Source organism: Struthio camelus, chromosome 16 (genome assembly GCF_040807025.1).
Source record: "Struthio camelus isolate bStrCam1 chromosome 16, bStrCam1.hap1, whole genome shotgun sequence".
Classification (NCBI taxonomy): Eukaryota; Metazoa; Chordata; class Aves; order Struthioniformes; family Struthionidae; genus Struthio; species Struthio camelus.
Window position 1 is genome coordinate 2,813,998 of NC_090957.1, and position 23,659 is coordinate 2,837,656.

Sequence of the window (23,659 nt, forward strand, 5' to 3'; positions counted from 1 at the left end):
CGGCCCCAGGGCCGGCGGCCACGCCCACACAGCCCCGCCCCCGCGCCGGAAGTGACGCCTCCAGCGCCCCCGCCCCGCCCACCCCGCGCTCCCCCATTCGCTCCGGAGGGGGCGGGGCCTCCCGGGGCGGGACCTGCAGGAGGGACAGGCAGGGGGCGGCAGTGCGCGTGCGCAGTGTGGGGGGGGCGAGGAGGGGTGGGGGGGCAGAGAGGGGAGGGGCGGGGCCATGGCAGAGCATGGGCGCTGGCGTGGAGGGGGACGAGGAGGTGGTCAGGAGTAGTCAGCGTGGACTCACCAAAGGGACCTCATGCTGGACCAACCTGACGGCCTTCTCGGAGGGGATGACTGGCTGGGGAGATGAGGGCAGAGCAGTGGGTGTTGTCTGCCCGGACTTCAGCAAGGCCTTGGACACTGCCTCGCATCCCTTCCTCCTAGGTAAACTCAGGGAGTGTGGGTTGGCCGAGTGGCCAGGGAGGTGGGTTGAGAACTGGCTGGATGGCCGAGCTCCGAGGGTTGTGGTCAGTGGAGCAGAGTCTAGTGGGAGGCCTGTAGCTAGTGGTGACACAGCAGAAGGCTGTGCTGCCATTCAGAGGGGCATGGACAGGTTGGAGAGCTGGGTGGAGAGGACCCTCCTGAAGTTCAACAAGGGCAAGTGCAGGGTCCTGCACCTAGGGAGGACGAACTCCATGGCCCAGGACAGGTTGGGGGTTGACCTGCTGGAAAGGATCTCTGGAGAGAAGGAGCTGGGAGTGCTGGTGGACAGCAAGTGAAGCATGAGGCAGCAGTGTGCCCTTGTGGCCAAGAAGGCCAATGGGATCCTGGGGTGGGTGCATTAGGGAGAGTGTTGCCAGCAGGTGGAGGGAGGTGATCCTCGCCCTCTCCTCAGCCCTGGTGAGGCCTCACCTGGAGTACTGTGTCCAATTCTGGGCTCCGCAGGACAAGAGAGACATGGCGCTACTGGAGAGAGTCCAGCGGAGGGCTACAAAGAGGATGAGGGGCTGCCTGGAGCATGTCTCCTGTGAAGAAAGGCTGCGAGAGCTGGGCCTGTAGAGGCTGGAGGAGAGAAGACTGAGAAGGGTTGTGATCAACGTGTTCAAGTATGTGAAGGGAGGGTGTCAAGAGGACGGGGCCAGACTCTTCACTGTGATGCCAGCAGCTTCTGAGGAAGGCTTGGCCTGGCCTGGGCCATCTCTGGCCCGCGGGAGCCCCCAGCATTTGCGCCCCTTCTCCTGGCAGCCCCTCCCGCGGCAGTGGCCGTTCCTCAGCGCCATCCCCGTGGTGAGGGCTGTGCCCGGCTGGAGGGCGCTCGCAGCCCCTCAGGACCCCTCCACAGAGACAGTCGAGTGTCTGCAGGTGACGTCTACCTAGGGGAGCGTTGGCTCCCAGCCCCCATCGCAGACCCCCCCATGCACTTGGCTTTGCCCCACGGACACCCCCCCGGCAGTGGGGCAGCGTCAAAGGCTATCTGTATGTTGGCAGGTGCTGTGGAGCAGCTGGGAGAGAGCCGGATGGGGCCAGCAGAGGTGCTGCTGGTGCTGTGCGTGGGCAGAGAGTGCAGGAAGGCACTTCCTGAGCTTCCTTGCAGACCTGCTGGTCTCTGCGTGGCCTTGGGAGTCTGTGGCTCTTGCCCAGGCTTGGCAGCTCCTTTTCCCTTGCCCCCAGCCCAACAGCAGGGAGCTGAAAGCACAGACTCAGGGAAGCTCCTTGCCTTTGGTGTTGTCCCTGCCTTGAGCTTCCTCCTGAGAATCCTCTGGGGAAGCATTCTGGGGGTGAGCGGGAGCTGTGAGCAGCCCTGCCCCACGCAGCCCCTCTCTGCCTAGGGGAATGACCCGGTGAGCCCGAGGGAGCCCAGACGCTGGGGCTGCTCTCGGCACCGCTCTGCTGCCAGGAGCCGCTGAGCCTCAGCGGCGGGGAGGCCAAGGCAGCGTGGGGCTGTGGTGAAGTGTGGAGGAGGAGGAGGAGGAGAGGAGCTGTTTTCTTGTCACCTCCTACTGTGAGGTTGACACAGGGCGAAGAGGACAAAGATGGAGCTCTGGGACGCCGGCCACGGGACACGGCGTGGGCGGAGGGTGCCAACACTCCCACCCAGGGTAAAGACTTCAGGAGCTCCTTCCCAGGAGCTGTCGCAGAGCTCATTAACTCTGAACATGGCTGTGGAAACCCTGGGGCCAGGGGGAAGCTGGATGGTCTGATGGTCTGACTGATGGTGCCTTTTGGCTCAGATGCCAGTGTGGGCACCAGGACTTCTGGCTCCTGGCCCTGATGCTGCCCCTGCTGTCCTGGGGCACCCCAGGCAGAAGTCCCTGCCCCGAGGGTCGCTGCTGGCCTCACAGTGGGGATCACCCACCTGAGATCCTGGTGTGGGAAGGAGGTGGAGCTGCTTGGGTGGCCGTGCAGAGCCTGCGTGTGCAGGGATGCCGTATGGGGAAGCTGGCCCCACAGGGGAGCCTCCAGGGGATGCCCTGAGCCCCTGGACTCCCACGGGCACAGCAGCATCCTCTCACTGGGGTGGAAATCCATTGCCAATATCCCTAGGGAGGGGCTCACCGCGTGAGAGCTGCATTTGTCAGGAAAGGAGAGCTGTGTGAAGAAGGCTGAGGGGTCCTGCAGCTCCTGCTGGGCTCTGGAGAGGCTGCAGGAAACTGCCGTGCTTGAAATGAACCCTTGCACTTTTCCTCAGCTCAGTGGGGCTTTCTGTCCAGGAGCCCAGCCACTGCCTCTAGTCCTTCCCACTGAATCTCCTTGTACCTCCAGCCTGGCAGAGCAAGCATTGATCTGGGAGACACACTGCGGATGTCCGGTAGCATGATCTCCATGCCCTAATGGCTCTGTTTCAGGTCCAGACCTCGGCTGGGGTCACAGGACAGGTTCTAGCCTGATGGCCCCTGTGAGGAATGGGGTTAGTTTGGGGAGGGGGTGCTGTTTGATGATGCCTGCCCTCCGCCTCTCCTTGGTTAGGCATGTGCTGAATGGTTGTGAGCTGGCTCACCCAGAGCATGACGTGTCTTTCCCTTCTTTTCCAGAGACCCTTGCTGTCTGGGAAGGTGTGTCTGACTACATTGTACGGCAGCTGATGCTGAACCAGGTGGGTCTGCCCTCCTGGGCCTCGCCAGGAAGCCCTTCTTCTGGGACTTATGTATTAAAGGGATGACTTCTCTGCTTTTACTTGTATTTTTGAGAGGGTGAAGGGGAGGGGGGTGAAAACCTCCGGAAAGGTCTTCACAAGACCTTCTGCAAGGCTTCTCCAAAGCTTTCCAGGAGTAGGGAAAGGCACCGAGCACCATCCCCATGCCCTGACAAGTCACCAGCCTGTCCACCTAAGAGCCTCCTCCTTCTTCTCTTCCTTCTTGTTTTCACGGAGTCCGAATTATTCGCCTTGGGACCTTTGATGTTGTTACATCAACAACATGTTGGTGGTGGGAAGCGTGGTCTTCTGACTGTGCGCAGACCCCTGTTCCGTCTGTCAAAGAATATTGCGGAGGTCCAGGGCCTCTCCGATGATAACGCCTATGCTCCTGGTAAAGAAGACAGGCTGAAACTTTGGCTTCCCCTTGGGACAGCTTTGGGGTGTGCATAAGTGCTGTTCAGCAGTGACTGTTAGAAATCTGGAATTCCTTCACCAGGCCTTGAGAACAGCTTCAGATTTTTTTTTTTGGACTACTCCTGACATCCTAATGCAGAGTACAATTACACTTGCTCTCCGCATGACTTGCTTTAACAGCTGGCTACATGCCACATGTATTGGGGCTGCTGCTTCTCATCAGATTTAGTTAACACCGTTGGTTCATGTTTATGCCACCCTGGAGCTTGTAAAGGCAAATACTGGCATTCATGGTGGCTCTTCCATTCTCCCGCTCCTTAGAATTAGGTCACAGGCAGCTGTAGAGAGCCCTGAAGCGGAGATGGGAACAATAGTGTGTATGCAAAGCCATGAGAGGGCAGCTGTTCTGTGATTGCTGGTCAGTGGTAGCAGCACTGCCGCTGTAGTGGGCATTGGGGATGCCTGTGGGGCAGCAGGAGCCCTCTGACCCCAAAAGCAGGGATGTTTGCTGTGCACTGCTGAGGGTGCTGCGGGTGACTGGAAGGATCTAAAGAGGAGCGACGCAGTACGTGGGTTTTCCTTCTTCCTTGAATCCCTGTGACATGGCACAGCTAAATCTCTCCCAACCTGGAAGGCACTGAGTGCGGGCACAAGTACCGTGGTGGCACCCACTCCCCCATCATGGGAAGTGGCCTCCTTTCTCCTCTCCTTCTTCTGCCATCATGTCTCTTGTTCATAGGAGATGGCTAGGGCCCTTTCTTTCTCCCTGTGTAGGGAAGAAAGCATTGCTGTACTCTTGGCACATCTGGTTGCAGAGTGCTTTGAACTTCTCCTCGGGAGGGATGGCATCAGCTTCCCCCATGAGCTTTACCAGCAGGGTTAAAGAAGACAGCTCTGTAGCAGTGTCTTGCGGGAAGACCTCAAAGCTGCCAATGCTCCGTTGTAGCCTGCTGAACTGCTTTGTTAGGCACTGTGTTCTTGCTGTGTTGCTTCCTAGGTCATAAGCAAGCTGAGCCCCTGAAGTATGCTCGCATAGCCTCGCACATCTCTGTTCCTCGGAAACCAGTGGAGTCTTGCATAGAAGAGAGCACGTGTCTTTTCTCTCGCTGCCTCAAGAGCGGGAAGAATGTTGCCTTTGTGTGGAAGGACATTGGCCTGCTTGTCATTCAAGGAAAAGAGGTGAAAATGAGGTTTTACAGAGACTTTCTGCAAAGGCTAAATGGGACTGGAGAGCTGACAGCAGCTCTTACCTGCGGGTAAGGTTTCCCTTTCTCCACTGCTGCTTCTAATCTTTTGGGAATCCTAGCAAAGGACGAGTGAGTGGATTTCTGATGGCCTGCCACGACCTTTCTGGGCGGGTGGATAGTCGTGGCCTAGAGTAATGCCAGCTCCCTGCACTGTTCTTCTCTGGCATTCAGAGGACTCGGTGACATAGAAGACCTTGGGGATTTCTGTCCTGGGTCAAAGCAAAGCTCCTTCCTGCCCAGGATCCCATTCCAATGTGGTGAGGGACAAATTCAAAGAAAAGGGCAGGTCTGTGGTGTGTTTTCCCCTTAGATTTGTCTCCTTCCAGAAAGCCATGGTTCAGTGCTGTAGCCGAGCCCTGCTTCCCAGCTCTGTCTCTTCCTTCTGTCTTAGTCCGTGGTGTCTTTTGAGGCTGTTCTCTGGGCCAAGGCTGTTCTCCAGCCTCTGTTGCAGTGGGTCCCAGAGCAGGGCCCTCAGCTGCTCCTTGAACACCCACCAGAGGCTTGGCCCTCTGTGCAAAGGGAAAGGGAAAGGAAGGGCTGAGTGTCTCTATTCCTCCAGGGTGCAGAGGCAGCCATTTGAATGCTAGGAGAGACTGTGGGGTTAACGGCACGTGTGACGCCTTTGTTCTCAGCTCAGGAGGCTCCAACTGAAGCCAGCAGGGAAACCGCAGCAGCCAGGAAGCCTGGCTAGTGAAATGCCTTCCCCTGTGCTTGCCTCCATGGCCTTCGGCATGAGGCAAGACCTGGTCCCTGGGCTGAGTCTCTGGATTGTCAGCCTTGCAAAAAGCCTGACCGTGTGCTTGCCCTTTCTCATTTATTTCCCTCCAGTTGCTTTGCTGTAGCACTGAGGGGCTGCTGTAAGGAAGCGAGTGCTTTGTTTCAGCATTTCTGAGAGGCAGGTTCTTCTCTGAGCCATGGGAAAGTGTGCTGCCCTTGTGAGCACGGACCTCGTTTTCTTGGCATCATCTCCCCTGTGTCTCTCACCTTGCAGATGCCAGAGCTGAGGGATTCAGTCCTGTCGGGCACCAAAACTGCTGCTTCTCTCACCGTTTGTGGCCGTGCCATTGTCTTTCCAGAGTGAGTATGTTTGCTTGTGAGCCCCTGGCTGCCACAGGAGATGGCAGATGGTCTGCCATGGCAGCACAGGGGAGGGAGGTGAAAATGAGCTTTCTGCCAGGGAGGATGGGGAAGCTGATGCCCCTGCAGGCACTGGAGGACTTCCTGATGTTACTCAGCTTGCTGATGGAGTCCTCCAGGATGTGGCATATTCTGCATCTTCTGCTTTGGAAAAGGATGGACTTCACAGTAGCTCCGCAGTGCCACTGTGTCCCCATTCTTTGCCCAAGGTGCAAAGGAAGCGGGCTGCCCTCCCTTCCCGCTGCTGTGTTTTTCCTGTGTCCAGGTACAAGCTTGCGAGTGTAGTTAGAAAACCCCGCGTGAAGCCCGTGGCACCTGTGAAGCCCACATGGGAAGAGGAGAGGAGAAAAGCTGACTCCAGGGGCAAGCAAGGTAGTGGAAGAGCTGATTCGTGGCAGGGCTTTGTGCCTTCTCCTCCTCCTGTGCTCCTTGGTAGGGCGTAGGAGCCCAGGTGGCAGTGCCCAGGTGGCCTCAGGTAGCATGAGGCACTAGAGGTGACACTGCTGTCCCAATATGGGCAATCTCCGGAGGGAACAAGACCTTGGGGCAGCCCAGCACTCCTACCTGCAGTGGCTACCTCCGAGTTAAACTTGCCCCCATTTCCATGGGGGTCCTGAGAACAGCTGGCCCATCTCAGGGAACCAATGTGTTTTCATCTGATGGGAAAAGTCACCCCGAGTAGATGGTAACAAGTCTAGGAGCCTGTGCCAAGGCTTCCTTTCATTTTCAAAGCAAGGAGTAACCTTTCTTTCTTAATTTCTCATCATCATCCCCAAAACAATGCCTTTGGGTTGACTCTGTCAACAGAGGACTTGTAGGCAGTATGAGAGGAGTGGGCAGATGCAAGGTTCTGTTCCCTCGTGTGCAATGATTACCTCTCAAGGGACTCTGGTCACTGGCGCATCCCAGCAAGTCCCCTTTTGCATCATGTGACTGGGACAGAGCATGAGGAAATGAATAGCCCAAAAGAAAAAATGCTGTTGCACAGTACAAGCAGAAAGTTGGACAGGAGCCAGCACTCCCAAGGGCCTAAGACCCCCCAGAAAACAAAGCTTCAAAGGAATCAGCTGGAGGCCTCACAGTTTTACCACAGGCTTGAGCCAATTTGCATCTCATTCCTGCTCAGAAGGAGTCCACAGTGCTGTCCTGAAGTGTTTTCTTGCCTCCTGCTTGCAGGAAATCTCCCTGCCAACCACCTGCTCTTCAGAGAGCAGCCTCCTCCACCCAGAATTCCTGCTCTCAACATGGACAAAGGAAAGGGAGACACAGGCAAGGGCAAAGCTCCTCCTGGCAGGTGAGGCACTTGGAGAAAGGGCTGAGGGTGACCCTGTACTCTTGTTGTTTGAGTGAGACGTTTCCTTTGGAGACAGTGTTGGTGGTAACTCTGAAGGCCTTTGACCACATGCCACAATGACCTCTGCTCCCTTGCTGGATGGCCAGCACACAGCAAGTTCTTGGGAGACCCCCGGGTTCGCTTCATGGTTCTCCTGACTCTGCCTCCAGAGTACGGGCTTTTTGGCAACTCAGTGCAAACGTAGCTTCTGGGAGACCAGGGCCCTTTTCTCATGCCCTTTAGATGTAAGTAAGCAGCAGCCTTTCTTTCTTGGTGACAAGAATGTTGGGGATGCACAGACATTTTCCAAGGGTGAGGGAAAGACTGAACGCTCTTGGAGTGGCTTTTAGACAGAGGAGGTGTTTGTCTGAGCTCTGTGCCACTCTCTGGGCTGTTTGCAATGGCCACTGAGTACTAAGTCAGAAGGGATTAAACATGGAGGAGCTCTTTCTTTGAATGGAAAGGACGTTGCTTTGCAAGGCAAAGTGAAACTGCAGTTCTCCCGCCACCCAGGATACAGAGCAGGAGGGTCTGTTAATGATTTGGTTCCCTTTAAGCCTTTTCGTTCATCTGAAAAGTTGTCTTGTGGCAGGCCCAAGAGAGTGGCAGGGATGGGTAAATGGCAGGCGTGCTTTCCTCCCCTGATCACTTGCTCCATTCTTGACACTGAGTCCCCATACTACTACATTTTCCATCCCCAACCACAGAGTATTTTGGACCACCGAGCAGTGATAAATGCAATTGCCAGGAAGGGACGTACTGGTGTCTCTCGGAGCCTGTCCTTGCACATGACGTGGCACCACAAGTCCTGGCTGCATCCAGAGAGAGCCTGGGTGTGGGCATCCTGAGCATTTCTGTGGGCATGTTGGGCAGCCCAGGCTGTTTCAGCCAGGGGTGATCTCTGTCTCTGTGGAAGGGAACACATGTATTTGAACGCACGTCATTCCCCTGCAGAACTGCCTTGTGCTGCAGTGGCAGGTGCCCAGCTTGTGAGTGCAGGCTGGGGAGCAAACTGCCCCTGTGCTCACACCACCTCCCCGTGATGTGTGTTTTCAGCGTGCTGCCAGCCATCCGAGGGAGCTCCTCAAGAAAGGTGGAGAAAGGCAGGAGGAAGCAAAGTGCTGAAGCCAGACTCCCAGCTGTGAGCCCTCTCAGTAAAAGCCAGGAGAGGGCAGGACAGGTATGTGATAGTGACTGAGGTCCTCCTTGTGCCATCTGGGCTTGTGGAAAAGTGCAGTTCTATGGGCAGCGGGTATAGAAGCCTCCTTCCTAAGTGTTCATTAGACCTTGGATTGACCTTTTCAGGGGCTTGCTTTAAAAGGCGCAGGCTATGCTCTATTTTCTCTAGGCGTTGGTCACTACTGCCTTCTCCGGAATCACATCAAAAGCCCCTCTTTGGCCCTGTTCCTCGTGGAAATGTACCTGCTGAGCCTTTCAGGGATGGAAGGTGGCCACCTTCTGTTTCTCTGAGTGGTTATTTAGCTCCCTGGTCAGAAGAAAGCAGGGATTTTCTGTCTGGCCAGTACTAGCTTTAGGGCCTAAGAGCGCTGAGAGAAAGGCTCGAGACAAAGGGCTGGAGAGAGAGAGAAATTACCTTCCGCCACTGGAAAGAAACAGATGGCAGTAGTGCTCCTTGCTGTGTCTTTTCTGTGGCCCTGCAGCACGCAGGCTTTCTGTCTGTTGTGCAGGGGCAAAGAGATCTGTGGGACTCCTCAGCTAAGCCAAAAGAGAAGAAAGAAAGGGCAGGCCTGAAAGGCAAGGGAGAAAAGGAAGAGGCAGAGAGGAGCCAGGTACTTTGTAAACCTTCCGACAGAAAAAGCCTTTCCTCTGCTCCAGGGCAGCGGAGCCTTGCAGGTTCCTCAGGGAGCCAGGTTGGAGGTGCCTTGTTGCTGCCGAAGAGCGAGGCAGGGGAGTCCTGCCTTTCCTAAAATCTGAACGCCCAGGAAGATTTTCCTTTCCTGTGGGTTTGGCTGAAAAGCAAGCAAGGCAACTGAAGACAGAGGCGCATGTTTGAAGAAGACCGCCGTATTTCCTCTGGAGCTCTTTTGCAGAAGCATCCATAAGAGGCCAAGGACGCCCAGGAATGGGCTCCGTGGTCCAAGAGAAGTGCCAGTGGTATGAAAGGCCCATTGCTGGGCTGTTGGGTGTTGGGGAAGCAGCAAGGGAGGCCATGAGCACTGATGCTGATGGTGCAACCTGAGGTCAGCAGGGGTGCTCAGGCTTGTTTGGTGTGACGTGCTGAATGCCACAGCAGGGCTGCATTCCTAGCTCCTGCTGAGCCAACAGCAATTCCTTCCCCTCATTTGAGTGGACTGTGTGCTCTGAGCCACTGAGCCCGGTAGGAGGATTTCGTTTTGGAGTTCTGCTCTACCAATGGCAATGCCTTCCACTCATTCATGATGTGAGGAGTGAGCTCCTGGTGGGAGAGGGGGGGCCAATGGGGAATTGCAGTGATGCCCTGGTGACACATCAGTTTCCCCTTGAGAGCATGTTGAGGTCACTTCATGGGTTGAAAAGAGCCCCTGTGCGAAGTTGTGGGCTGTGTTTGCTTAAGGGAGTTGAGGCTTCGTATTGCAAATATTAGCTTAAGATTGCTGACTGGATGGCTCAAGTCAAGCAGTGTAGAGGAGGCAGTTGTGAGACAATTGTGCCCTGTAGGAAGAACGAGCCCTGCTAAACCCCCATCCCCAGTCTTTGCCTGGGATGAAGGCAGGGCAGGTGTCCTGCTCTGCAAGTCACAATTCCCTTCCCTCATTTGTGTTGCCTTGAGAGATCCCAGCTTGAGAGAGAAGTGCCAGTGGGAAGCAGCAGTGAAACCTGGTCAGGCTGTGACATGGCTAGGGTATGCTGCAGGGACCCTGCCAGTTCTGTAGCTACAGTGGCAGCGTGCCTTCATGGGGTGCCTGAGGCCAGGCCAGAGCAAGGGGTCTGGTGACAGCAGAGATCCTGCAGGCACTGGCTGCTCTCTTGGTGCCTGTTGAGAGCCTCTGAGCGTGCTTGGAAGTGGGGCTAAAACCTTCCTTGACTTGTCTTGCAGGTTCAGCAGAGAAGTGAAACCCAGTCAAGGGTGCAGTCGGGCTCATCCCTAGCTCCAGCTGGGAAAGAGGAGGAGAGTGCTGGGAAGCTGCGTGAAGAAAAGCCTTCTTTTCAGGATGTCCTCCAGTACTGCCTGGCACCAGATGAGGACGTGACCATCAATGTTTTATTCTCCCGAGGAGAATAGACGAGGAGCAGAAAAGAGCAGCCGAGAGGCTGGGGGCACAACAGACGGAGTAAGTGTGTAGCAGCTCCAGGCAAAGCCTGGGAGCGTGCAGGGGTAGTGACCCACCGAGGTGTCAGAATCCCAGTGCCAGAGCCACTGGTTTGAATAGGAGTTGTTGTGACTTGGGATTGACCTGGCTTAGACCTTGATCCCATGCACCTCTCTGCAGCCCCCAGCAAATGCCCAGCACTCCCTTGGAGGTGGATGCCTCAGACATACCTTCCCTCCAAGGGGCAGCTGTTGGGCACTCCAAATAGGATTACAGTGTGGGACATGGAAGTCTTGAGCAACTGAACACAAAGGCATGTTTGTCTGCCCCTTTTCAAACCTCCCCCGGAATGCTGAATGCTGAATGCTGAATGCTGAATGCTGAAGCCAAGAAACGGGTTTCCCGCCTAGTCTTGGCCCCACCAGGCTCAGCCTCAGGCTGACCAACTGCTCCAAGGACTTTGGGTGGAGCCAGGGGCCTGTATCACATCCCAGTGAGTATGGAAATGCCATCAGAAGCACACCCACAAATATATGGCCTGAAATAGCCGGCAGTGTTTCTCTGCCTTTCTGCCTGTGCATCCCACTGAGCCTCTTCCTTTCTTGCTCCTTAGCTCTGGAGAGAAGAGCCGCCTGCCGAGCCAACAGCAGAGGTACCAGTGAGTGCCAGCCATCCCGGCCCTCACAGAATTGTCTTCCTGTGCATTAAACCAGAGCTCCAAGGGGCTGTGGCTATTTCCTTGGCATGGTGTGAACTCTGCCATTTGCAGCATGTGACTGTCCAGAGGGGCCCCAAAACAAGAGCTCAGCAGTCAGGGCTTGAGTGTCAGTGCCTGCTCCCAGGGCAGCTCTCTCCCAAGGTCATGCCATAACTATTTGTCCGCAGCTGTGGTCACGATGTCTCAGGGCCCTCCTACTCTTTGCAGGAGCCAGTCAGAGGAGTGGAGTCAGCCCTTGCCTGGCAGCACATCCCCTGGTGACAAGGGGACACTCCAGGGAGGTGGGAAGAGCTGGTGTAGCCCTCCTGAGGCAGAAGGGGGTGGAGCCAGGGCCTCCCTCTCCTGCTGCCAGTCCTGGCTGCAAGATGGGAAGGGACCTGAACTCTCGTGTGCAGGTTTGTTGCACTGAGCACTTGGCTTTTGGGGGTGTGAAGGGAATAATGTGGATCGCAAGGACTAGCAATGGAAGCTGAAAACCGGTAGGGAGTGGCCATGATAGTGCGTGGCTGCCTTGGTTGTAGCGCCCATGAAATAATGGAGTTCAAGAGCCTGAGGGGAGCAAGGAAGGAGAGCAGCAGAGTGCAGAGCGTGGGCTTGATGTGAGCAGACTTCACCCTTGTCAGGGAACTGATTGGGGTGTCCCGTAGAAGCAGGTCTGAAGGGCAAAGGAGCTTAAGAAACCTGGCAGGTGTGTAAGGACGGCACCCTCCAAGCACAAGAAGGCTGCACCTTGATATGCAGGCAAACAAACAGAGGTATCAGGCGACTGACTTGGCTGAGCTGGGAACTCATGATGGAACTGCAGTGCAAAAAAGGGAGCATAGAGGAGGTGGAAGCAAGGACAGGCTACAGCAGAGGAGTACAGAAACAAGCCCCGGGTGTGTAGGGATGGTGTCAAGAAGGCCAAAGCTCAGCTGGAGTTGAGGCTTGCGAGGGACGTCGAGGACAACAAGAGCTTCCTCTGCTAAGTGTGTAGGCTGAACTGGAAAATACTGGTACCTTGCTGAATAGGGTGGCTGAATTAATGAGAGCAAAGCAATGAGGCGGAGCTACTGTGTGCCACCTTTGCCTCAGTCTTCCCCCAAAGGTCTCTGGGCCTCTGTGCTTAGGGAAAGGGTTCTAGGAGGAGAAGGACCAGCAGCAGTGGTGGAGGATGGGGTCAGGGATCTTTGATCCGACCGGGCCTGCTCTCATATGCCTTGGGTGACCTCCCAACAGCTGCCCTGCTGCCTGCCTGCTGCTGCCTTATCACAATGCTGAGACAGGAGTGACCTCACCGTCAAGGCACCAGCCATGTCCTCTCTCCTGTCCTCCCTCTTCTCTCCCCCAAATCTGTCACCTTGGCTGGGGCAATGTTCTGATGCCCTTGAGGACATCACAATGCCTGCCCAGCTGCCTGGTTGCTGATGACCTATGGAGTTGCTGTGATCCAGATGACCGCAGAGTTTGTCAGGGCCCTGAGGGCACTAACAGGCCTTTATGTCCCTGGCCAGCCCCACCTGGGGCCTCCAAGAGCCTCACCTCCTCTAGTAGGCTCCCCTAAAGCTTGCAGCCCAGCACCCCACCCAGACGGCTTTTGAATCTCTCCAAGGAGGGAGACTCCACAGCCTCTCTGGGCAACCTGTGCCAGTGCTCAGTCACCCTCACAGTCCAGAACTTTTGCCTTCTGTTCAGGTGGAACTTCCTGTGTTTCAGTGTGTGCTGAGCATGGTGCTGAACACTGCAAACAGACTTTGCTTTTGTGTTCCCTATTCCCTCTGTACCAGCTCACAGCACAAATGTCTCAGTCCTCCCCACTTCCCTTACCAAACCTACTCACCCACCAGACTGTCCTGGCCAGCCCAGCTGCAGCACCTTGCAGCCCTCCGTCCCTGCACAGAAGGGGAAGGCCTGCTCCTGCAACCCCCCAAGTTGTTTTGGTCCTCTTGCCCCTCTTGCCAGCTCTTGCTGCTGCTGAACCCTGCTCTCCCGTCAGCAGCTCAGCTGCGACTGTGACCCAGGACATCCCACTCTGTCTCCAGTCTCAGCCTGTCTCCAGCCAACAAGTCAGGCCAAGACTCGAGCGCAGCCTGGACTGAGAGCACTGTCCTCTCCCCCGAGGTTGTGCTCGGGGCGGATGAAGGACTGACCTTACCATGGTGGGGGGGGGGGGTCTCTGGCAGAGCTGTCTGCACATCAGGCAGATGTCTGAATAGCTCTCATGTCGCCACCCAGGTGCTGGAGCAGGGGGCTCAGCCAGCCTCTTTCACTGCCCCATGCCACTGCACCCTCCCTTCTCCCCATTCAGTAACGAGATGTACGGACACGACCACCCAGCACTGACACACACTCTTCCCTCTTCTGTCCTTCCCATCAGGGAAGGAGATGGCACAGCTCAGCTCAGCTCAGCGGCAACAGGACACCCGCGCATCCTCCATGCTCTTCTCCAGCTTCTCTGGCCATCCCACATGGTCCAGAAAGGACATCCCACAGCGACATGCATGTCCCAGCCACCAGCAGATCTGCTGTCCCAGAGCTGACTCCCCAGAGATGTACCTCCAGGGAAGTTGGGCTTTTGTTGTGACTGAACTCAAATGAGAGCAGGGTGGAGAGGAAGCTGCTGCCAGCTTAGAGAAGGAGCTTGAAAAGGCTTGCCTGTAGGGACAGGAGCTGCAGGACTGTCACTGCCCCAACACACTCCTTCCAGGTTGGTCTTGAGCCAGAAACAGGAGTGTCTTTGAGGAGGGTGGGGTTGGAGGCTGTGTGCATGGTGCAGAATAGATTAGCAGTGCATCCCTGTAACCTCTTGGCCACCTCACCACCATCTTGCTGTTGTCAGTTTGTAGTTTCAACTTTTGATGAAACAAATTGAGCTACGGCATGTTCCTCTTGACTTCTGGTTTTGTTTTCTGAAAGAGCCTAAATCCCATCCTTGCCGGGTTCCCTTGGGTGTGAGCTATCCCATCACATCTGTGATCCTGACAGGCGCCACCCAGGCAAGCGTGGGACTCCGGGTGGTGCAGCCGCTAGAAGAGAGGTTTGCTCTGGGGTGCTCCCCAAGAGTGAAGGAACCCTGAGTGCACTAGGGCCAGAGCCCCCACCTGTGGGGTTGCTGAAGCCTAGGGGCACACCCTCTAACCAGCCCATGATTGACAAGGCCATGCAAAAGAGAAGCCACACCACAGATCCACACTGTAAACATCTAGGTGCTGTGGAGCCATTCCCCACAGAACGACCTGTCAATGGGCCTATTGTTACCCACCCCAAGGAGCAGTGCTGTGGGCTGAGCACTCGGTCATCTGCTGATGTGCACACTGGAGCCATGCCGCTTTGGTGTAACTGAGGATGGATGCCATGTCCTTGTTTCTCCCAGGCCCTTATCTCCTCCAAGGTCAAGCCCAACCCACGTGCATCCCATCTTGTCTCCTGCAGTCTACTTTGTAGCCTCATGAGCTAGTTTTGTATCTTTGTCAGCTAGTTTTAACTGGTTTGGCAGTTACAGCACTGGCAAGGTCACATCCTTCGCAATGTTTCTGGAGTTCAAGGACAGTTCAGCCTTGAGGCCTGCAGGCTTCATCTACTTTAGGCACTGATGCTAAGTTAATCAAGGTTAGGCCAATGGAATTAACAGTAGTTTTCTTACAAATCCCCCCGTTGTTTTTCTGGCTGTTTGTCTTTGTAATATAGCCATTTTTCAAGACGAGCAGCCAGCCTTCACAATTTTATATACAATCCCAAGGGGAGCACAAAGCACACAATGATCAGACAGAACAGAATCACTACAGCATGCAGCAAACAATTATACAAGCCAGAAGTGGTGGGAGACCACCTAAAGTTTCCCACCATTTATGCTCTGTGACTTTTTTTTGGTTCTTTCAAGTATCGCTTGACTCTGTTGTGTATCATGCTCTGCAGTCATCAGGGTACTTTTCCCTGTTTCTTTGACCTTCTGGAGAAACGTCCGCAACTGCTCATGGTGTAATAATTCCTTCACTAACCTGAGATGCATTCCAATCGGTACTGGTGATAATTCTTGAATCCATGAATAATTTCCCTGGAGTAACTGGTGAGTTGTTACGGGGCTTGTATAATTGTAGCCACATCCCTTTACCATTGTACAGTTACACATGCACAAATTTAAACTATTATTGTGATACAACATTGCACCATCAATTATAACAGTGCTGCCCTGACTCCACAAACATAGACAACCCTTCCCAGGAGAGACCAAAGTTACCTTCTCATTTGCACTTTGGGTCTGCACCCCAACATGACAAACACTGTGTTCCGTGGCTAAACAAATGTCTTGAGTTTGTAGGGCATTACCTTCACGTACAAATCCTAATTGATCCCAACCCATCCAGGAGGCTAAATCTATAGTGTTCCACTTATCACGAATGTGCTGTGCCCATCCCCTGTTTTCCAAAGGATGTAATGCAACATCCCCATGGATCCAGCCTAGAGGCACAATAGGCTAGATTGTAGAGACCTGTGCTGCTTGAATAGTGAGAACGAGAGCAGTTATCACTTTTTGCTCCTTATCGAATGGCAAATTAAGCATTTGCCACCAAGCTGGATATTTCCCTTCAGATATGGTACTCTTTTCCCATATCAAGTTTCGGCTTTCTGCGGGAAGTATACCATTCTCTCCTTCCCTTGTGAGGGATGCAGCTACTGTTTGTAGCCAAAGTTGGGCTTGAATGCAACTAAGGCCTTGTATTTCCTTGACGTACCCCTAAAGGGTCTACTATTAATCGGTGGGTCTTGCTCATTCATCTCCTCCCACCGAGGTAACACGTCTGATATTAGCCATTGTCTTTTCCCTAATGCCATCACAGATGACTGCAACGGATGTTGCAACTTACACCAATCTGCTATAGTCCCAGAACTATGGTTCGACATTTCCCAACAATGATTCCTGCAGCAGCCCCCGCACACATACATCCAGGAGTCCCCAGAAGGACAGCATACAATTGTACTGCATAATACGCGACTGCTCTGGGTTGAGGACCTGGCATTTGAGTCAGCACTCCACTGGCAACCCCTTGTTGTTCATGAATGTACAGCTGGAAAGGTTTTTTATAATGGGGGAGCCCTAAAGCCAGGGATTTACCTAATGCCTCCTTAATTTTGTTAAATGCCAAATCTCTCTGACTGTCCACTTTATAGGTTCTACTGCTTCCTGTTCAGTTGCTCCCACTAATGGGTTTACTAAGTCCCCCAACCCGGGAATCCATGGTCTACAGAAGCCTACTGCCCCTAAAAACAACCTCTAATCTGCTTTTTCGTCACAGGTCAAGGTAGATCTTCAATTGCTTTAATGCGTTCAGGATGGAGAGATCGTTTTCCTTCCGTTAGAATCAATCCTAAATATTTTACTCTTTCTTGACAGAACTGGCGCTTAGGTGGGGATGCACGATGTCCCTTTTCAGCTAAGGCTGTACACAAAATTATTGTATGTGAAGTACAAGCATTTTTTGTTCTCCTAGCAAGCAATAAATCGTCTACATACTGTATTAACATGGAATCACAGGATAAAACAATGTTATGTAAACCTTTCCGCAGCAACCGAGTAAAAATTCACTGGTGAGCCAGTGAATCCTTGTGCAAGTCGTGTCCAGGTCAGTTGTTGTCCTTTCCAGGTAAATGCAAACAAAAGTTGACTCTCTTCTCCTGCAGGTATACTAAAGAAAGCAGAACTTAAATCTATTACTGTAGACCCCTTAGCCCATACAGGAATTGGAGTTAAAACCGACAACATAGTGATTAATAGCATGTACATCCTGTACAAATCGATACTCAGGATCGCCATCACTGTCCAGGCGATGTTTATGTACCGGTAAAATGGGTGTATTGAAAGGAGAAATGCAGGGCTTCAGAATCCCCTGTTCTACATAGGTATCCATCTGCTTTGGAACAATTTTCTGCCTCATGCGGGATAGCATATTGTTTTACAGCTGGATGGGGCCTTGGAGAGTTGTTATGGATACAGGCTCTGCAGATAAAAGCAAGCCCACGCCTGTTCCTTTCCCACTCCACAGTTTAGCAGGCACAGCAGTGGAGGAGTGCTTGAACACCTAGTTCAAGAGGAACATCTGCCACCGGAACTTGCACTTCTGATGCACCGACTTCTGAAACACCCATAATTACCAAATCCATACCGCTGGCACTTGCCCATGTCTCTACAGCAAGTGCTGGTAACAAAGCCCGCCCTAAGAAACACACAGGGGATTCTTCAACCAAAACACATTGATTCCATATTGCTTTTGCATCTATAACTGCCAGTAATGGTTTGCTCAGGGGTTTTTCTCCTCCCCCCATCACACCCCATATTTTCCAGACCTCCCCAGAACACAACCCTTTATCTGTATAATTCAAAAGAGATAAAGTAGCCCCGGTAGCCACTAGAAAGGTTACTTGCTTTCCAGCCACTTTCCTGGTTATGCCGCCCTGACTAGCCAAAGGGATTACATCCAAAAACATACATACACATCGAATACAAGCACAAGGATATTCCTCCTCAACTAGTCATTCATCAGTTCGGCCTACATCTTGATTTTCTCCCGAAGGAGGATTCACCCCTGACTGTGGCTGAATTCGTGCACAGCTTGGGCACTCACGCTGCATATGTCCTCACTTCCCACAATAATAACCCTCCCAAGAACCTAACCCAGGTGCAGAAGTTAATGGAATTCCCCTTCCTCCCCTCATGACTCCTCGTCCTGCTGCCATCCCACCCGTCCACCGTCCAGGAAAAGATCCATGACCTGGTCCTATAAAAAGCCCAGTTCTGCACTCACAGGGAGTAAATAGCTCCTCACATGACTGCAGCCACAATTGTCGCTTCTTCCTTTTTCAATTTATGGTTTTCCTCCTCTAATTTCTTAGCATCACGTCTGTTATATACAAAGGTTGCCAAGCGGACAATCTCATCTGCAGTCTTTCCTGGCCAATCAGGCACATGTTTAGAAAAAGACTTTTTTATATCTGGGGCAGCTTGATCAACAAAAGTAGACACAACTAATCATCTCTGAGCCTCAGCTTCTGGGTCCACTCCACCCCCATACAGTCACATTTGCTTAAACAAACGCAACAGATATGCGGATGGGTGTTCAGTAGGCTGTTGTTGACATTCCCTTACCCTTGACCAATTCCCTGGTCTAACACCTGCAAGCCTAATAGCTTCCTTCAATCCTCTCCGAGCCTGTCTAAGCTGCCTGTGATCCGCATCATTCCAATAATCCCACCAAAGATCTATAGTGGGCCAGTGCGGGCACGAGCCTCAGGATCCCCTCCCTGTTCTGCCTAATGTTGATTGGCAGCTAAAATCACGTGTTTCTCATCGGGTGTAAACAGAGTGTCTACTAACATCTGTACATCTCCCCAGGTAGGCGTATTTCATATGCCTGAAAGATGCCTTTCACAATTCGAATGACCTTCTCAGGATCCTCCTGCAACCGAGGGGTCTGTTGCCCCCACAGAATCAAATCCTGCTGTCCCCAGGGTCCATAAACTCGAGCAGTAAACACTTGGGCTACTCCTGCTCCCCCCTCTCACAGGGCACCAGCTTTTGGGACTGCCCATAAGGGGGCTTGTATTTCAGCATTCGCAGTTGGTAATGGGAGGGCAGGAGACAACGGGGAAGCAGCCCCTCCTTCATCATTATTTTTCCCTTCCTCACATTCTTCATAACTTCCATTCTCATTCACCTTTCTAATCTTCTTAGCATTCCCATTGCCATTATCATTACTACCATGCACTGGCTGTCTGCTACTTTCTGCATGCATCACCATTGTTCAGATTGTGCTGTCCTTCTGGCGTTCATATGCCCAGTTGTCCCACACATACCAGTAATCCAGTTGACCAGGATAATGATCCTCAAGCTGGTGCCGTAAGAAAGTTAATACTTGTGAATCAAAACTACCACTTGCCGGCCAGCATTCGGCTGCATTGCCATCATGACTAATAAAAGCCCAGTCCTCCCGGCACAAAATTATTCATTGTCTCCATGACATACCTGCAATCCCTGCAATATGTTTCCAAATAGTAATAATTTCTGCCAAGGGTGTCCCCTTTGGGGCACTTAATCCAGGTCCTATTTTCCTTTCTCTTTTTTTTTTTTCTCTGTTTCTTTCTTCTCCTCTCCCACTCCACCTAATTGTAAAAGCTTAGAGGAACATAGAAAATGTAGTACTCACCCAGTCTCGGGAAGTCTCCCCGGAAGGTGTTTTATCTGTGGGGTAGAACTCAAATTCAAATTTCTAGCTTTTTTTTTTTGCTTTTTTTTTTGAGGAGAACTCAAACCCCTTCACTCAACCCCTTTCAGTGTGCACACTATGGGACTTGAACCCACTTTTTTTTCCCTCTTCCCTTTTTCAAACCCCCAACCCCTTTTTTCTTCTTCTTTTTTTTCCCCTCCTTTCAAGCAACTGGAACCCCAGATAACCTGCTTTTTTTCCTTTTTCAAGGGACTCGAGCCCCAAATAAAATACTTAGTGGTGGAAATTTGGTATCCCTGATCAGTGCGACCCTGAGGAGCAATCCATAAGGTGAACTCACACATATGCTGCCAGCGGTTGCTCCACAGAGTCACACCAAACAGAGAAGCCTCGGTCCCATCTGGGTCGCCAAACTGGTATAAAGGTCCACAGGCATTCACCACTAAGTCAGAGTCAGACTCTTATACGATCGTTTGTTTCAGCTGGAGCTGGGTGCCTCCAAAGAGGGACCCAGAACAAAGACATTCTGGGCTAATTATACTCCTTCCAGTCTTATTTCCCCGCCTGCCAGTGACAGTCTCTTCCAGTCTTCTTTCCTGAGTTGCTGGTCTCTTTCCTTGTAAATGGATTGTGTCTACATCCCAGGACGGTTGCTGTGTTCCTGCTTCAAAGTGCCTTATCTTATCCGGAGGTTAACCGAGACCTCTGTCCGTTGTGTTCTGTATCTTCTCAAAGGTTAACCGTGACCTCTGTCCATTGTGTTCTGTATGTTGGAGGGCTGATTCTGGCTGCTTCTGCAGTTGTTGTGTCAGCAGTAGCCCACAGGTTTGGTTAAAGTTCAAGCTTAGGCCTGCAGGCTTCACTACTGAGGCTTGGAGTAGTTTAATCAAGGTTATGCCAAGGGAAATAACAGGAGTTTTCTTACATGCAGAGAGGTGTGTATATTTTGGGATCAGGCGAGACGGTTAGGAGAAAGTTTTATTCATAGAAGTCTGTCCTAACTTGTCAACATCTCTTCCTTCTCCAGCAGTCCCCCTGTGCCCTGAGAGAACATCTAGGCAACAGCAGCTCCCTCAACGAGTTCCTCCTCCTGGCGTTCGCAGACACACAGGAGCTGCAGCTCTTGCACTTCACACTCTTCCTGGGCATCTACCTGCCTGCCCTCCTGGGCAACCGCCTCAGCATCACAGCTGCAGCCTGCGACCAGCACCTCCAGACCCCCAGGTACTTCCTCCTCCTCAGCTTCTGCCTCCTTGACCTTGACTCCATCTCCATCACTGTCCCCAAATCCATGGCCAATTCCCTCGGGGACACCAGGCCTATTTCCTATTCAGGATGTGCTGTCCAGCTCTTCCTGCTCCTGTTCTTGTTATCACCAGAGTGTTCTCTTCTCACTGTCATGGCCCATAACCGCTTCCCTGCCATCTGCAGACCCCTGTACTACGGGACCCTCCTGGGCAGCAGAGCTTGTGTCAAAGTGGCAGCAGCTGCCAAAGCAATGTCCTGCGCCAGTTCTTCTGTGAAATTCCCCAGCTTCTCGGGCTCTCCTGCTCAGAATCCTCCCTCAGGGAAGCTGGGGTTATTGCGGCTAGTGTTTGTTTGGGCTTTGAGTGCTTTGTTTCCACTGTGCCGTCCTACATGCAGATCTCCACTGCTGTGCGGAGGATCCCCTCTGAGCAGGGCCAGCACAAAGCCTTTTCCATGTGCCTCCCGCACCTGGCCCTGGTCTCCCTTTCTCTCAGCACTACAGTGTTTGCCTACCTGAAGCCCCCCTCCACCTCCTCCCCAGCTCTGGATCTGGTGCTGGCTCTTCTGTAGGCGGTGGTGCCTCCAGCAGTGAACCTCCTCAGCTACAGCTTGCGGAACAAGGGGCCCAAGGATGCCCTCAGGAAACTGCTTCACTGGCTACAATGCCAGCACCAGTAACTGTCCAACGTGCATCTACTCCTCACTCCAAGGCTATTTGGCATCAAAGATGAGTGCTGTTCATTTCTTCCTGTCTCACTTTTCTCTGTTACACTCTTGCAAAAGAAAAAATGCACTTATCCTTAGGAAGCGCTCTTCCAAGTCTGACCCAGAGACCCTGTTGAAGCAGGAAGCCAGGCTTCTCCCTTCATCAGCAGAGATGGGGGAACTTCAGAACCTGCTAGCCTGAGCTCCCTCGGATGCCCTCAGTGTAAGGAGTGTAAGTGTTTCCCTTTGCAGCCCCTCTTTTGGCACTGCCACCAAGGGTGCCCATGGCAACAGAGTCAGGCTCAGATGAGCACAGACAGGGTGAGGCCTTGTGTCCCATGTGCATTAGGGCAATTCAGCTGCCTTGGCCACAATCAGGGTGTTATCTCGCACCCCTCTCCTGTGAGGGTGGCGGCCAGGATTCACCACGGCCTCGTCCCTTCCCTCTACTGTGCTCCAACGCTCAAAGCAGAGTGGGAGCAGCCTGTGGGGACAGACCCTGTGCTCCTCAGGACCGTTCTCCCATTGCCACAGCAGCCATTTCCTCACTACAACCTTTGTGTGAGGGCTGCAGCTTTTCTGGAGACATGCCCACCTACAGCAGAAGGACTTTCTCTTTTGGGGGTTGGTCTCCTCATTTCCCCACTGTCCTGCTGTGCTCTAGTGTGCGTGTATATAGCCCAAGAGTTCTCTCCGCATGGTGGTTGTAGGGTTGTGTTCCCGTGGGTGTTCCTGTGAGTACCGGCTGACCAGGTAAAAATAAAAGGGGATATCCTCAGAGATGTGCCTCAAGTCTGGCTTTTCTTCAGAAGAGGGAGTCAAAAATATGCCCCAGCAATTGCACCAGAAAAGGGCCCGCTGCTCTGCCTGTGTACTCCATGGCCTCCAGGGGACAAGCTCAGAGTCCCAGTGTGATGTGGTAGGGACCAATGGCTGGATTCACGACTCATTTCTCAGTGACCAGTGCTAGTGGAGATGGTGAACTGCCTGCTTGGGGCTGTCGCACAGGTGACAGTGCTGATGACAGATGCCCATCCTTCTGGAGCGGAACCTGAGCCACCAGGAGAGCTCAGGGGATCTCCAGAGACAGCGTGTGCCTGGGGGTGGGCAGTGAGCGGAGCTTCACAAAGTGAGGGACAGCCCATGATGCAGTCACCCAAAGGTAAAATGCTAAGTCCAGGTACGCATAGGGAAGCCAGAGTTTCTCTGCATTCCCAGCAGAGGCAGTGGGGACTCAGGAAGCACAGGGAAGGGGGACTGGAGAGTGACTCATGCACCCTCAAAAAAACACCACAGGCTGGAGCTAGTGCACACATGAACACATCGTGTGCCACTGCAAACACCCTGGGGTCACTCTGAGCACCATCCATGAGCACAGACACGTTCCAGCAGCATCAGGGATGTTGAGCCATGTCTGCCTGGGTCTGCTTCCTGCCCTGACCAGCACGGGCCAGAGCTGAGTCAGGAGTCACCCTGTGGCCCTGGGGCCCCACAGCCCACTCGCTCTGCAGAGCAGCACCGCCAGTCTGGGGCCCTGCAGGGAGCACCTGGGAGGGGTGCAGCAACAGCCAGCTAGCCCAGCACACACACATTCACCTGAGGAAATGTGGAAGATATTATTGAATAGTGGCTACGTGACAAGGGGCATGACAACAAGATCACAAGACCTGCTTAAATGTAGCTAGACACGGAATGCAGGACCTTGGTTTAGAAACTAGAAAATAATGTAGATACCAGTGTCTTGAGAAAAGTACATGACTTGCTACTAGTGTCTTGGGAAAGGTACATGACTTGCTACTAGTGTCCTGGGAAAGGTACATGACTTGCTACTAGTGTCTTGGGAAAAGATGCATAGCCTTCTACTGTATCCATTTAATAGATAACAATGCCTTCTACTGTAGCCACCTATAAGGAGCTTGGCTTTTGCAATATGTATGAGCTAATTAACTCTATTATATAAGTCATAAGATAATTCTGAATAAACTGAGACTTGTTGATCATCATCGGATGTGCTTGTCTCCCGTTGTTCTCCGACAAATGGTGACCCTGACGTGATCCACGACGGAGCAACGAGTGGTCAGGTCCTTTGCAGCGAGGACGGCTAAAACACAGCGAAGAAAACTGTGTCGAGCCCCGGGCGTTCGCATCGGCGTACCCGGCTGAAACGTGCTGCCGAGACCTTGGAGAGCTGCAACAGCGCGCGCTGACGATATTCAGGTATGCAGAGGCAAGCAGCATATGATTTATGTACATGTCTCTTACAAAAGAGACAAATTAGGGA

The 23,659-nt window shown here is 53.0% G+C and overlaps 1 protein-coding gene across 1 annotated transcript; it reads left to right on the plus strand.

Moving 5' to 3' along the window:
• Window positions 1-231: 231 nt before the first annotated feature.
• Window positions 232-14,086, plus strand: LOC138061169 (uncharacterized). Its single transcript, XM_068909626.1, has 9 exons — window positions 232-435; window positions 937-1,097; window positions 3,024-3,085; window positions 4,539-4,720; window positions 5,780-6,297; window positions 7,102-7,219; window positions 8,315-8,438; window positions 10,296-10,530; window positions 13,584-14,086. The coding sequence occupies exons 5-8, from the start codon at window positions 5,913-5,915 to the stop codon at window positions 10,479-10,481; spliced, it is 813 nt and encodes a 270-aa protein (XP_068765727.1). The 5' UTR covers window positions 232-435; window positions 937-1,097; window positions 3,024-3,085; window positions 4,539-4,720; window positions 5,780-5,912; the 3' UTR covers window positions 10,482-10,530; window positions 13,584-14,086.
• Window positions 14,087-23,659: the final 9,573 nt, after the last annotated feature.